Source organism: Acomys minous (assembly GCF_964271855.1).
Source record: "Acomys minous genome assembly, chromosome: 6".
Taxonomy (NCBI): Eukaryota; Metazoa; Chordata; class Mammalia; order Rodentia; family Muridae; genus Acomys; species Acomys minous.
The window spans coordinates 30,833,008-30,849,982 of record NC_140487.1 but is presented as its reverse complement, the minus strand read 5'-3'; the positions used below and the strand labels follow the sequence as shown (position 1 = coordinate 30,849,982).

General features: G+C 36.5%; 1 protein-coding gene across 1 annotated transcript in view; it reads right to left on the bottom strand.

The window, feature by feature from the left end:
- Positions 1–2,262: 2,262 nt before the first annotated feature.
- Positions 2,263–16,975, bottom strand: part of SEMA3E (semaphorin 3E) — a 232,641-nt gene continuing 217,928 nt past the window's right edge. The window contains exon 17 of the mRNA XM_084785189.1: positions 2,263–7,870. Within this exon, the coding sequence (XP_084641315.1) occupies positions 7,418–7,870 (453 nt within the window). The 3' untranslated portion in view covers positions 2,263–7,417. The remainder of the gene's footprint in view (positions 7,871–16,975) is intronic.

The window sequence follows — 16,975 nt, the reverse complement described above, 5'->3', positions numbered from 1 at the left end:
TTGCCTACTTTTTGATCTCTTCCTTCTGGTGGGACTGCCTCACCAAGGCCACGCAGAAAGCGAATGAGCTTAGTCCTGATGGGACGTGATGAACTGGAGTGGATGGGTAAGGGGTCTTCCCTTTTCTGAGAAATGGGGGAGGGGTGATGGGAGAAGGAGGGTGGGACTGGGAGTAGGCATGGGGCTATGACTGGGAGGTAAAGTGAATAAATAAATTAATCAATTGAAAAGGAAATAAAAAAGAAAATCCATCAATGTAATCTACATGTAAACAAACTGAAGGACAAAACTATATTATTATTTCATTAGAGCCGAAAAAGACTTTGACATAACACAACACCCTTTCATGATATAAGTCTTAAAGAGATCAGGAATACAAGGCACACAAGTACATATCTACATATAATAAAGGCAGTATACAGCAAACCAATAGCCAACATCAACTTAATTGGAGAGAAATTCAAGGCAATTTTACTGAAACCAGAAATAAAACACGGTGGCCCTCTCCATATCTAATCAATATAAGTACTTGTAGTTCTAGCTAGAGCAATAAGACGATTAAAGGAGATCAAGGGAATACAAATTGGAAAGGAAGAAGTCAAATCATCACTATTTGCAGATGATGTGATAGTATACTTTAGCTACCATAACAATTCTACCAGGGAACTCCTACAATTGATAAACTCCTTCAGTGAGGTGACTGGATACAAGATTAACTAACAAAAAAAATTATTGTTACTCCCTTATACAAATGACAAACAGACTGAGAAAGAAACTAGGGAAACAACACCCTTCACAATAGATACAAATAATATAAAATATCCTTGTGTACCTCCGGCCATGCAAGTGAAAGACCTGTGTGATTAAAACGTCAAGTCTGTGAAGAAGAAAACTGAAGAAGATGGAAAGATGTCCCATGCTTATGGATCAGTAGGATTTACAGTAAAAAATGACCATCTCACTAAAGGCAGTCTACAGATTTGATGCAATTCCCATCAAAATTCCAACACAGTTCTCCACAGACCTTGAAAAAACAATATTCAATTTCATATAGAAAAAAAAACAGGAAAGCTAAAACAATTCTATACAATAAAAGAACCTTTAGAGTTATCAAAATCCCTAATCTCAAGTTATACTACAAAGTCGTAGTAATAAAAACACATGGTATTGGTATTTTAAAAAGACACATTGATCAATGAAATTGAATTGAAAACCCAGACTTAAATCCAGACCCATGATCATGTAATTTTTGATAAAGAAGCCAGAAATATACAATGGAAAAAAGAACACATCTTTCATAAATGGTAGTGGTCTAACTGGACATTGGTATGTAGACAAATGCAAATAGACCCATTATCTATCACCCTGCACAAGACTAAAGTCCAAATGGATCAAAGACCTCAATATAAAACAAGATACACTGAACTTGATAGAAGAGAAAGTGGGGAATAGCCTTGAACTCATTGGCACAAGACACAATCTCCTGAACAGAATACCAATATCTCAGAAACTAAGCTCAACACTTAAGAAGTGGGACCTCATGAAACTGAAAGGCTTCTGTAAGGCAAGGGACACAGCTGATAGATCAAAATGGCAAACTACAGAATGGGAAAAGATCTTCACCAACTCTACATCCAACAAAGGACTATTTGCCAGCAGCAGAGTGCCCAGGGACCCAGGTGTAAAGACCATGCAACTCTCTTTACAAAGATCTGAGCTTGAGAGCTCTTCAAGGGCTTGAGGTCATACTCCAGATGACCCTGAATGGACAGGAGTTGAATCACTTCACAAAGATGGGATACTTCCTAACCCCCAAGTTCATCAGTTATTGTGAGGCCACCTATTACTTTCATAATTGTTGCTTTCATTTTAATTTCCTGGCTTCTTATCTTGATGCTCTCTCCTTCTTCTGATCTTGAGTCCTCAGAAATTACAGAACATAAGTAACCCGATGTTCTGCCAAAATCAAGCAATAATACCTGCGCAGCAGCTCATGCTGCTGTGAGAAGATAAAAATGTCTCTGATAAGGAAGCAACATGAATTTGGGAAAAAATGCAAAAATTGTTTGTTACTAAATCTTTCAATGGTTTATGATTTACAAATCACATGTGAAAAGCATGGGGCATTGAGGAAAGAAATTCCCCGGGCTGAACCTTTGATTAAGCAAAAGGGAAACATAAAGTATTGAATTTGGTTATTTATAGCAAGAATTTATGGGGAGGTCTGCACCTGCTTTCTGAATTTAGAAGATAGATGAGTCATTGAGTACTTGCCTAACTTGTAGAAGGCCCTGGGTTAGATCCCCATACATCAGAAGCAAGAGTAACAGGAACATACCATTGTTTTCTTTGAGTAATAGAGGAGATACTTCTAATTAACATAACCTTTTCCTTTTTACTAAAGACATTATATATTTAGAGGAGTTTAGATGGTATCATCAAGTACTACACAGAAAATAGGCCCTATTGAGCAGGCCTTAAAGGGCAGACTGTAAACCAAAAGTTACCCCAAAATAGGACCTGTGCTGATGATTCTACAAGGTTGATTAACTGGTTAGTCTACGATGATGGAGAATGTTACAGGCTGAAAACTTTGGAGTCCCTTTACCACCTTTGATAGCTACCTACTCATTGACTGGCTCTACACTTGACTCACAACTTTGTGGCTATCAAGGAAATTATTTTAAAATATAATAATAGACTTCTACTTTTAGCCCAGCGAAAAGCTAAGAATGCCATCAGACTGCATCTGAAACCCACAGCTGGTACTTCCCCACTTGTCTGTATCTTGCCAGCCAGTTGTTTCCACCAATGTATTTGGAGGGGGCTTGATTCATTACTTTCTCTTGGTCTCTAACTATAAAAATTCTGTGAATCTCTGACTACATTGGAGTATGATATTTATGGTAACCTAAATCCCTGTTCCAAGCCATTGGTCACTCATATCTGGTTTCAGGATAAACTCCCTTCTATTCTCTTTGAGATGATAGCTGTATGTTTACATATTGATTATACCCTTAGCATCATGGCAGTGCCTCACCAGTTTCCCCACTATTCCTGAACTTGGCACCAAATTCCTCCCAAACATAATAACTACCAACAGTGTAAAATTTGACCACAAACTAAAACTCTCAAATAGAGATTCATTCAATGTGAAACTTCATTTAAACACACACTCTCTCTCTTGTCTAAAAATATAGAGAACATAGAAATTTAGATACATTGAAAGGGAACTTGAGGCTTTCAACAATCCAACAGTCCCCACCTCCCATCAACCCTCAAATAGTTGCTATTTGGGGCATGCTAATTTTCCATCTCTTATTTGGAGAACAGACTACTGAAAGGCTTTCTCTCTGATGTTTCTAGAAATCTACCATGACCTAAATAAGCTCCAGTGCTATAAAGACAGATTAATGATATTTTTTCTTCTTGGGAAAATTGACAACAATGTCTCAGAAAGAGCAATGAATTCTTCTCTAAGTTAATGAAAGTCCTCCAGCTGGGCATGTCATGCTGGATGCAGGAAACATATTTATCTGGGAAATAAAGGAAGGAGGGAAGGAAGGGAGGGAAAATGGAAGGGCAGAAGGAAGTAAGGAGAAAGGAAGAAAGAAAGGGAGGGAGGAAAGGAGGTAGGAAAGAAAGGAGGCACAGAAGGAGGGAGGGAAGGGAGGAAGAAGAAAGGGAGAGAGGGATGGAGGGTAGAAGAAAGAAAAAAATGTACTTCTCAGATAGCACTTAATGTTTTAGAGAATATTTATTTCTTTTTCACCTAAGCTAAATGAAATAGAAATTGCATTTAATAGTACAGAATTTGTGTAGTGTAGGGTGGTGGATCTACATGACAGTCAAAGAGACACACAGTCACGTGCCCCTGTATCTCATTACCAGATGAGAATGAGTCTCAGAGCTTATCATCAGTGGAAAGAAACAATATAGAACATGCTTAATAGACTCTGCCAAAGAGACAAAAGACACCACAGAGACATAGATACTCCAGTGTTGTGTTCTTGCTCAGAGCTAACCTATTTTATGTATAATAAAAGCCAATATGTAAAGCTGTTCTTCCAAGGCAGTAAGATAACAAAATACCAGTTAAAATAATGCTCCTACAAGCAAAAGAGTTTGTGAAGAATATAACAATTACATCTGATTAGAATCAGCAATTATTGGCCTGGAAAATGAGTTGTATATTCAAAAGGAACTAGTGACTCCTTTTCATCATACATGTGTCACTTTTACCTGGGATATAAAGTATCTAGATAACATTAAGTACTCCATATGTTTGACAGGCTAAAAGTAGCAGTTTAAGGAGAATAACTGCTGTTTCTTTCATGTTTAAGACTAACATCCAAAATGATTTGTTATATTATACAAATTTTTACAAATATTCATAATTATGAATGAAGATTTACAAAACCCTACACCTCACGGCCATAGTTAGATACTCAGTAAAAAATATCCTACTAATTTAGTCAATTGTGTAACAGAAGACACTTAGTGTGTGTATAGAATAGATATCATATATTGTGTGCATTTTAACTTACACAACCGATGTAGACTTTTTATCCCCTGCTATGGATTTATTACGAATTATTTCTGTTTTTGTTTTCTGTTCCTCAAAGTTGAAAATTTCTCTCTGAAACAGTCAGTATTTAATGCAAAAGAAGAAGAGATAGCATTGCAGAACATTAGACATTGGGAAGACTTCTGAAGTCATGACATCTCTTTAAAGCATGGTATTCCTAATGTGTCTGGATCTGTAGCTAAGTAAGAAGCATTATGGTGAGGGAGAGGGCAACTTGTTTTAAATGATACCTTAGGCTCTGAAGAAGCAAGAGACTGGTTATGCAGAGGAGCCTCTTTGGAACAAGGATGGGAAGTGAGATTAGGCTCTTGGATCAGCTGTGTTTGGGTGGCATATTTTGTTTGCCAAGGTCATGTCTGGGTGTCTCTGTGTGAGCTCTTACATACTTTTTCAGAGTCCTATAGATATCCTGTGTAAGTTCAAGGTGAACATGTCATTGTTTCTTTCAACGGGATTCTTTTCAAAGGAGAGTATGTTTGAATTCTAACCCCAGGCCCAACAAAAGACTAGTGATGTTTTTGTAGCAGGCTTCAGATTTTCAAAACAGTTGGTAGACTTGTGTTCTGTAGGTGTGAATTTTGAAAGGGGTTAGTGATGCATCTTACACTCCTTGGAGGTCTACATGCAAGGGTGGTCAGAAGAAGAGAGGAACAGACACGGTGGTATATCAGCGGTATCCTTGCCCCACCCTTCTCTGTATCTTTGTCTGTCTCTCTCCCTCCCTCCTGCTGTCCTAAGCTACTACCACAAACAGATATATAAAGGATATATTATACATGAATATATATACATACAAATACATATTTATATATAACTTAGCTCTCTCCCTAAATTTGGACCCAAGCCTTCAAAATTTTATCAGATTCCATTTAAATCAACATATTTTAAAACCATCTTTGGATTGAATTTATTTTCCCAGAATAACTTTTGAACCATTTTAGTTAATTTTACTTTCCAATTAATGTCTTATTTTAGTCCAATAGTCTTCATGCGCATTTCATGAAAAAGAAAAAGTACTTGAACTCTACTTAGTTCACAATAAGAGCATTTTCCTCTTTCACTGCCTATCGGTGTCTTAAGATTAAAATGCATGTATGTATATCTGCTTTACTCTATTTTGTTATTTAAAATGGGTCTAATAGAAAATCCTCCCCTTATACTTAATTTGCTTAGTGGAAGGGTCATTTCAAAATTCACATAGATTTTTTCTACTCACTTTGGCTATTTCAGACTTACACTTTCCTTAGGAACCAGTAAGATGTGTTTATGCTTTTAATTCCCCAATTTGCCCTCCATTCCTTTGTGTTCCTAGAATACAGTATTTTAAATATTTTGAATACTACCTTTTTTTGTAATTACTATGGTGAACAACAATTACTTCCAGTGGATTCTGGGGTCCATAACATGTGGATGTTCAGAGGATGTCAATATTTTATTTATATTTGTTAGATATTTTAGAAATTTTGGGCTTTAAAAGTCTTTATGTGATTTACTCATCTTAGAGTAAAAAAAAAAGCAATTAGAAATTCTCAACATTTTATATTCTTAATTATTTAGCACACAGAGATAGCAGACATAAATATTTAAATTTAAGTCTGAATAACTATTCATAATTGTTCTTACGTACACCCCACTTGCTTTACTCTTACATAAGTGAACAGTCTAATAAAGTTCATATTTCAGAAAGGGAGCTGCTAACTCTTTAAAATACAAAGAGAAAGATTTCAAGAAATAAACATTCTGAAAAATATAAATTTTGTTAATATTTATAAGATAAAGATAATGATTCTCTGAAGATGTCAGTACTAAAATGAATCCAAGAAGCAAATATAAAACAGGAAATGTTTGTTTCTAAGAGAAAATGCTTTGATAATTTTTTACAGATAAAACATTCTTCCAAAGTCTTTTCGCCCCTCAGGAAAGAGTTGAAAGCCTACCTTTTAAAAGCTTAAATGTTGTTAATATCTTTGCTGTATTGCAAAGTCATTATGGTTTTAATTGAGTTTTCTGAAAATGAGATGTATCTGCTCACAAAATTTGTTTTCAAATCTTTGCAGAGTATTTGTGGAAACAGCACTATGAGAGAAGATGCCTTCTTCAACCACAAGATGGAAGCACAGACCTTTTGATTAAAATTCTACCTTCATGCTTTAACATTAGTTAAAAATATCGGCGATGTTATCTTCCTTCCTTCCACACTGAAGTGAAATTTAAAGGATATGTCTTGTTTATAAAACAGAAATATTTTAAATATAGTTTAATGAGTGTTTCATGAAGGGAACAAGTCTTATAACGGATGGGTTGCAGGTTTATTTTATGGTTGGTTTATAGCAACCATAACACAACTACTTACAACTCATGGCTTAAAAAAATAGTTACAAAACCAAAAGTTCACATGGAAATCAAAGTATTTGATATTCTGTGTTTTTATCTCATGGTTGCAAGGGAAACTCGAGAAAGATAGGGATGATTTATTTTCACTTCTTTCTTAATTAGGACAATCTAAAACCTTTTCTTTAATATTATAATTATAATACACATCCCAATGGTGAAATAATTTCCCTGAATAGCAAACTCAAAATTGTAGCCACAGTCATGTGTTGATAAATACAATGTGAAGCCTTTTAAGCAATACACACGTGTAAGTACTAGTACGGTGAGAGGTCTGTACAGTCAGGTGAGTACGCAAAATAACTTAAAACACCTTTCCCGCCTCTCAGTACTACAGAAATCTCTTTGAAGTAATGGAAAGATGTTGCATGCTTTCACTCTCTTCCCTTCAAAATATGTTTCCATTCTAGATTCCTCGGCAGCCGGCAGAGGGCGCCCTCAGGAGAGCGGCGTGTGCCTGGGCAGGCGGAAGTGCTCAGGTTTAGAGCGAAGCCTCTTTTCCTGGGGGTTGGCATACTTCCACTTGGAGGGAGACATTTTAAGCTTTTTCCTCTTCTTGTCTGTACACCACACCTTCTCACAGTATTCTTCCACTCTCTGGAAGTTGCTGTAGCCAATGAGCTGCAAGAATTCTTTGTACCAGGGTTTCGTCCCCTGAGACATGCCGGTTAAGGGAGGGCAGGGCATCTTGTGATGTTTTTCTTCTTCGTGGTCCTTATGAAACATCCCCTCCACCTTCTGCTCTTCTACTACCTCCAAGGTGATTTTACGCACAGTGTGGACAAAGCTATGCTCTACTGTCTGGCAAAAATAGGTCCCAGCATCTGACTTGCGTACTCGAAGGAAGAGTAAACCCAGGTCCATCTTAACCACTCGGTCATCTGTCTGCACCTGAAACACCAAAAACAAGCAAACAATAAGGGAATGGCAATGGAGTGTTGTATAGTCCAGAAAACATCACCCTGTGTGCGTTCCCATTACTTGGCCCCCTTTTCATAATCATACAGTACAATTAAGATGGCCACAAATGTAGTAAGTAATCGAATGAGTCCTATATTTACTTAAATTGGAAGCTACATTTATCAACGATGTTGACGTCATTTCCCACCAATACATTAAAGAGCCAAGCGTATGCACGTGAGCCAGCTTTCTCCCTAACGAATCTCATTAAATGGGAGAAAACCCGTTTCACCTTAGCAGTTCACATTGAGGTAGAGAGCAAATTTTCCTTATTTTTTTTCATTGTAAACATGTCTTTTTGAACGGGCAGAATCAATAACACTTCCCAGGTTCTCCGTGGGATTCTTTGCTTCCATTCCCCACGACGGAATGTTTCTGCAGGGCTCTACATTTAAATGATGGGATTCTTTCATTGTCTCTTCTAAACCACCCACAAAAATAGTTCGGTGAACATCATGACATTCCTATAAGACTGTTTATTAACAACCATTGAAAACAAAAATGAAATACAAGTTCTATTGTAAAGGAACCTATACTTTTAAGCTATGCTTAATTATTAAGTAACTCCTTTTAATGCTTTGGACATACTTGACTATGTATATTCTTTCTGTAAATAGATACATATAATTCATAAAAGAAAGCCATAGAAAGGCTTTCAAAGGGTAGGCATACTCTGTCATCAATACCTGTACTTAACGAGTATATGATTTGATATCAGGCAAAACTCTTTTCAAATACAAGCATGACTATTAAATCAGTGACTGAGGGTCTCTAATGCTTAATTTCTGCCTTGCTTAGACCCCACACTTATCTATCTGATCTGGTCTCACAGCAGACATCCCATGTCCTCTATTTCTCTATCTATCATATCCTCTCCTTAATTGTGTTTTGGGACTTTTGTTCTCTTCACTGAGTAGGAGAATTTCCTATGTCTGTTTCATCTCATCCTGACAAATGATGTAAATTGTATACATTTTTGTCTTGTAACGCAACATTTCTCCTTTTTACAATCATTTCATCTCTTTTCTATACTTGACATACAATGTTACATGCACATATGTTATACAGGTTTTCTGTGGCATCTTTTCCCCTTTTCATTAACAAACTAATATTGATCTACTCTTCTTTAGAGCTTTTCTTATTTAGCTGTCTATAGCTTGCTTGAGCAGAAATGAGTTGCTCAGGTGACCAGCATGGCACGGTGTTTCTCACAGCAGCATCAGTGGAACTGGACATTTCTGGATGCCAGTGACTTAAGTCACTGTGTCCGTTATTCTAATGGCCAACACTAACTTACAAGCTGTATTTTCTATCATATGGAAGATGAAGCACAGTGCTAGTATTTGTGTTTACCATAAAATATTACCTATTTTCAAAACTTAATGTTTCCCAGATGCTAAGAAAAGCAAAGAAGGGGTCAGTACACCAATGATATGTCCCAGTCAAATGAGCCCAAACAACTTTGCAGTGAAATGTAGAAAAAGTATTACATACACTTTAATTGTTAGAATATTGTTATTATATGACATGCAGTGCAATAAGCAAAAACTTATACACATACACACACTACAGTTATTGTCATACATTAGCTTATGGAGACAATTATTTCAGTGAATAAAATCATCATATTAAATACTAATGTTAAGGGTATGTGGACTTTCAAATATTTTATTTGTAACTTTTTAGCCATATTAGAATGTCTTACTTCAAGTATGAAAGATCATATATGAGTCAAGGCTACAAGGATACAAATGCATGAATTTTTGCATTCTTCTAAATATCGAATAAACCCTATAATACATATTATAGCTCAAGCAAACGTTTTACTTTTGAGAACAGGTGATGGGGACCAGAATATTAAAAGAACTAAATATATCTTTCATAACTATGTCTGCTGTCATTCCCTGGTACTACCATCTTGTTTTCTCTTCAAACTTATGTATGTACGTATGTTTGCATGAATGAATGCATGCATATATATTTATTTATTGTGTGTATACATATATATGCACAAGCACATTCAGCACATGTGTCATGGTTTGCATGTGGAAGTGAGAAGACAACTTGCAGAACTGGATTCTATCTTTCCACTATGTGTGTCCCATGAGCAAATTCATTCTTGGCCACAAGCACATTTAATCACTGAGCCATTTCATATACTAGTAAAATGATTCCTTTGTGATAAAGCCTCTCCAGTCTTCTTCCATCTCCTATTCTGGTCTTATTCTTTTTTTTTTTTTCAGTGAATCTTTTTCTAATGTATGCCAATGCATTTAAATTTTTGTCCTAGGTTTAAATTTCATTTTCTTCATAATATATCCCTTACCACCCATAAGAATCTTTCATGTCTTTTTGCAATTCAACATAACTGGTGTTTGTGGCACACAAGATGTGTAATGTATTCTTGAAGTCATTTTTTTTCAAAGCAACTTTCTTCTCTTTAATAAATTTGCATGGTAGTGAAGGAAACAAGGTGCTATTATTTTTTCAGGAGTTATTACATAGCAAGTACAGGGCTCAGAATACAGTATAAGCAAAAGCTTATCAATTTTTTCTTGAGTGCAAACATCCGAGGTAGTGTGGCATGCCCATGAGAATAGATCCCAGATTCACATTTCCTAGAACTACCTAATAATAGTGATTTGAACAGCAAGAAAGATAGTATGGTTCTGGTAACTCTCAGGAAAAACAGCTACTGCACACATACATAAGGAAGGCCTAGGACATTGCCTTCATTGGAAAAACCATGTGCTTACAAACACCCACAGTGATAATCATCTTTTGTCTTCCTCATCTCCTGTGAGAGGGAATGACATGTGAGAAAGTACAAAATGTGCAGCCTATTGTCTAGCACATATTCAGTTATCTATGAAAAATAAATACAAGCCAGATATGGTGGTACAGGTCTGTAATCTGAGCACTTAGGAGACAGAGGCAGGCAGATCTGAGAGTCTGACACCAGCCTGGTCTGCAAAGTGAGTCCAGGGCAGCCAGGGCTACATGGAGAAACCCTGTTTCAAAAAACCAAAATAAATAAATAAATAAATAAATTGAAATCTAAGCCTATGTTCACACAATTAGGGGTATATTTTTGCTTTATTTTTGTCCTAGTATTATAAGGTAGTATTTCATTCATAACCAGACATTCAGGTTTGAGAAACAGCACATTACAGACATGTGGAGTCCAGATCATGTCATAGGAACACGACAATTACCATGAGGATTATTCTACGTCAGCTATATGCACAACAGAAGTAGTACTATTCTCATAGTTTTGTCTTCCCCTCTTTGTTACAGTGAATTCACATTTTATCCTCAGGAATCAGTGTCATTCTAACTCCCAGTATCCACTATGTAAGCTCAGCGGCCTTATAAGTTGAAGTGCTTTCTATAGGTTATGGATACCTAAAAACAAAAACGACTTAGAAATTTGTATTTGCATTCCTTCCATGATTTAATCCCGCTACTTTAGCTAACTTGGGTACCTCCAACATCAAAGCCTGATTACAGAATGGTTTTCAAACAGCTGTCATGTTTCTCTGTCTGCAGTCCAGACTTCTGTGGTCAAAAAGATGGTACATAATACATCATTCTATCAAATACTTTTCTGGGCAATCTAAAGAAACATGGAATTTCTTACTAAAGTGGTTTTAATATTCTTCACTATAAAGATTGATTCAGGATGAGTCGTAATATCAAGTAGAGAAGTAATTGTAGCAGGCGCTGCACACATCTGGGAGCTGGTCAGAAGGAAACAGTGGCTCCCATGTGTACTAGCTACATGAATCCATGCATTGCATTGGAAAGGGCCAGATGCACATCTTGGTTTAATGCAGAATACATCTTAACAAAATAACAAAATCAATTTTGTAAAAAATAAAGACCAACAGCCTTTTATTTTATTTATCTGACCCATGTTTGACACAATCAGTAGTTGACTTACAGAAAAAAAAATATATCTTAGAGAAAAGTAAAGTTTTGTCTTACTAAATTATGTCATGACACAGCCTAGTGCAGGACAGAGATGACTGCCAACTATAGAGTGAACTGCTTATTGTCACCTTTGTGGAAATTTAGCACTATACAGCGAAAAATGTGAAACATCCAGGATGAGTAAAATGGCTCAGAGAATCAAGCTTTTGCCATGCAAGACTGATGGCCTTTGTTTGGTCACTGCAACCCAAGGTAGAAGGAGAGAACTGATTTCAAAAGGTGTCTCCTGGTCACCACATATATGGCCTTACTCACTCATACACATTGTACAACATGCAATGTATACACACACACACACACACACATACACACACCAGATGGTAACAGTCAAAAAATGAACAATGCTGACAGACTCACATTACGGTCTATTGGTTATTTGCAGAAGTGACTGTTATTAAGTCAATAGAAGTTACAATGGATACATATTCATTGCAGGATATTCAGTCTCCATGAGAATGAAAGGGAGATATGTTGTATCAAGGATACTGTAAACCATGGTGTAGAGTTTTAAAGGAAATATGAGCAATGCATGCAGCAACTTACAGCTCACTCATGCCTACGGTATTATATAGCTGTTTATTACGCAATAACAGAATTGGACTGCTTTCAATTATTTCAATAGGCGTGTTGAAAAGAAGGTAAGAGTATGGAGAAAGGTGGTCCAGGAACTGTAAAAGCAAACAACAGAAATTTTATAGACAAATCATGACGATTTGTCAATATTGAAGCAGGATTAACTAAATTACATAAGGAGGGGGAACCAAGAATGAAAACAAGAGAGAAAAAGAATAGAAACTCTAGGGGTTTCTTTTTGTAATCAGTAATTTGCTTTGGGAAACAAATAAGCTAAATTGGTTTCTGAGACCTGTTCAGACTCGGGCATACATAGTCACGGGGACTCAAGAATTTAGAAACTTTGATAAAATCTAAGCTTTAAACAAATGTCATTAACTGTCCAGAGACAAGACTACCAGAATGGGAAAACTAAAAGGAGAGAGGTGAAAGTTCAAATATAGAACTGCTCACCAAAGGGAAACATACAGCTGTCTCAGAAGTACAGCTTAACACTGGGCTTTCTAATGGCCAAAGGAACAAGGAACATATGACTAATTCTAAGACTCAAACTATCTCTAAAACATATGTTAAAAATTATCCCTCTGGGAAGTACATCTTTCCTGGATGGAGGCCTGTGGAAATCTACACTATATTTCATGATGCCAGAGAGCAACAGTGGACTTCCTTAAGGCAATTATCACAGTGCAGAGGAAGGTGCGATGCCCCAGGGCAGTTCAACAGAAGCTGTTCTATCTGGATCAAAATATATGCTCACATGCACAGCTCTCTGCTGGCTTATCTCCCCACAGTTTCAGTTTTCTAGACAATGTGAGCCATATTCTCAAACAAGAGCAGTCAGAAAAGGGACAAAATCGGCACACTTTGCTATTCACATGTGTCTGCACAGGGCTTGCTGCATGGCTGTGTTAGCAGGTTTCATCAAAATCTGAAAAGACTGATATCAGAGAGAGAAAACATACGTATGCATCTGCTTCCATAGATACAGGAGGATATAGGCCATGCCCAAAGATTCTCAGTGTTAGCTTGGAAAAATAACCAAAGAGAGATTTACCCAAAGCTCTAGGTCCATGTGTAATCTATTCTCCATTCATGGTACAGAGACTGTGTGAGGTATTTATTTAGCCTTTCATGAGCCAGCTAAATGACTATCTCAGAACCAGAAAATAGTTAGGATATTTGATATTATCGAGGTTTGTTTTTTTGTTTTGTTTTGTTTTGTTTACATTGAAACTGAAGGTCTGAATGTCAGCTGGCTTCACAGCCAGTAGTTTTAAAAAAGATGAATATTTTTAATGCCCTAAAAAGAGAAACATCACAATTACTAAACAGACATTTGAAACGAGGCAATAAGTAGTTCATGCACTTTGTGTTGTGGAAACAAGAAAAACAAACATCATGAGCAATGCAAGCAAAGCCATGCTTTCTGTGCGTGTGTGTAAAGGCAGCAAACAGAACTGACATGGCTGTTTTTGATCTCTCACATTTCTTGTCCTTGGTTAGTATTATTGAAGGTCAGAAGAGTAAGTCAGGTAGCCAACAAGATGGTAGGTAAAAAATGGAGTCCTACTACATAACTTCTTTACTTTTGAGGACATAACTTCAGTATCAAAGGTGTAATTTGTGTCCATGTTTTCACAGGAGCAGCCATCTTTAAGACTCTTACTGTATCCAGTTAACACAGCAGCAATGAAATCCTAAGCAGGTGAAATGAATGGCTGACTGCTGGGTTCTGCATGACTATTGCATTTTTCAGCAGGATTTATGTGATTTTGATGAATTTGTACGGCTTAGTGGTTGGATTAAATGCAGAGCTAAAAATGATAACTTTGGCAATGATATTAAAACAATATTGGCAATAAGCTTCAGTTTAAGATTTGGGGCTGATGTCATTTTGTGTTTTCTCTTGAAATTTCCAATAACAAATAGATGGATTTCTGCATTTTTAAAGGTTGTCACAATGCTCACAATACACTACATTGAAGTTAAATTATTTTTAAAAACATACTAACTTATATTTCCCATTAAGCTGAAAAGTCACAAAAGTAAGATCAATAAGAGGAGAGAAAAGTGATTTCTCTATGTTTTGCAAAAGAGAAATTGTACAAACTATTGCATTGATCTTGTGGGCCAAGTGTTTGTTTCTCTGCTGTACAGCATACTGGAGTGAGCATGACAGGGGTTTATGTATTACATCTTCAGGTTGACCCCAAGTTTTCCCCCAAGAAACTTATCACAATTATTCAACCCACGACTGAAACACAGTCTTCTCACAGTACCAATAGGACATTGAATGACTGAAGTCCAAAGTCGAGAAGATTGTGCTTTGAAGAAGTTGTTCACACTGTTGTTCTGTTTTTAGTGAAAATTCATTGTGGTGACATCTTAGTGCTCACCAGACACTGAGAAGCTGTTTTTTCCTAATAGCTTGTCTTCTTCAAAACATGTGGGTACCTTTCACAAAGGTATTAAATGGTAGTGTTTCAGTATATTAGAATTTTCACCTAGCCTTTAAATCTAGGGTCAGAACATTTTCTGATAAAGCGCCATATAACAAATATTTTGCTTTTTGTGATTATGGTCTCCACTGCCACTATTGAATTAATAAGCATGCAAATAATAGCAAGTGATGCATGTTAAAATATCTCCCATTTACTGAGTTTTAGAACAGAATGTTCGCATTCAGAGATATATTTCAATTGTACAGCTAAATAGTTTAACAAGAAACATTTTTTAACAATGTTAGGATTGAAATTTGCAATTATTTGGAGACCTTATATATCTAAGTATGTAAGATTGTATGAATTCATTATCCATAAATAAGAGAATACTGCTGATTTATATTTCCTTATAAAAATACTTTTCCTTCTCAACCCTAACAAAATAATGATTTACATCCTTTTCATGTAAAGTTTGGTCTATTATTTTTAATAAAAATGGTATGCAAAAACATATGGGTCCACCAAATTTAATTAATGACACCAGACAATTGGACCATCTACCCCTAATTTGTGGATGAAATCACACTACCCACTTAAGTCAACTATTGTTTTCCCTCCAGCCAGAGGCACACACATCTTTGCTTTCTGTCATTTTGTTTGTGAGCCTAGCCTTTAATGGTGGAGCCTCTCTCCAGGCCAACCTTTGCTTCTTTTAGAATCCAACCTGTCATTTTTCTCTGATTAGCTTCTCTCACACATGTTCTTTATCTTGTTTCAGCAGCCAGCTGCACATCTTACCCTCCTCTGGCTCCTTCCTTTCAACTATAAACAGAGCCACGTCCCATATTTCAAAAGAAACAAACTAAAACTCATGGTTACCGTGTCTCCCAGTTCGTCTCTCTCTCTCACACACACATCTTAGCTTTTGGTACAGCCCACTGCACTGACTGTTTCTCATTCAACACAGATGCATGTGTCCAAAGCCTACTGCCCGATGGCTTCTTCCTCCGCTGTCCCACTACACTGTTCTTGTTAGAAACTGTGTGTGTGTGGTTTTTTTTTTTTCAAAAGATGTGCCTGATTACCATATCCTTCCCAATTTCTTCTCCTAAGTTCTATCATATCCCTGTCTGACCCTTCTGTCTCTAATTACTTAAGCTAATCTACTCTAAAAATACCAGCAACTTAATTTCATCTCCATGATGTATATCATAATACTTACTTTTTCAGAGAAGTGTTACAAGTTTTATGTAGGTTGCTGTGTCTAAAACTCTCAGAACAACACAAAGCACACAACAAACCCTGAAGAAATGAATAACTATACTCATTACTTTTTTTAAAAAATTTCTTCTGGACTCAGCCATCTAATTTTCTCTTAAATGAATCATGTTCCTTTGTTCATAGCTTTAACTCCTATCAGTATTTAATTGTCCACTGTCCAACATAAGCTTTGCAAAGGGAGATAGCCCCAAATCTGCCCTATACCCTCCCAAACTGATACCAGAGTGTAAACGTCATAGCCCATGTGCTCTTACAAAATGTTCCCCAAATTTTCTATGCTTTCACTTTCTTTACTTACAAAGGTTCACTACCAAACTGCTGGAGGAGATAAAAGCATTCATGGACATAAAATGGTTAGGATGGTGACAGGCACACAAGCTCAGAGGACACAACAGTTCAGGATACTGCAGGGGCACACTTTTTCCAAGAGACAAAGAGTAGAATACATGGAAGCCACACAAAGAATGAAAACCAACTGTTGCATATACTATATAACAATTATTCCTGATATCAGAGATTAGAGGGGGAAATTAAATTATGGTAAGGCTCTTAGGTCCTTAAACATGAAGAATAATGGCATTGTCAGTGAAGTTTAAGCAGCCTGTTCAGAGGGATTATTTATTACACTGGCAAATGTCAAACATCTGAACTCCAGCTATGAGATGTTTTCCACTTGCTATTCATCCCAAAGCATCTGAAACTGTATTTATATTCCTATTTCAGAAGACTTTGTCATTTTCGTAGGAGA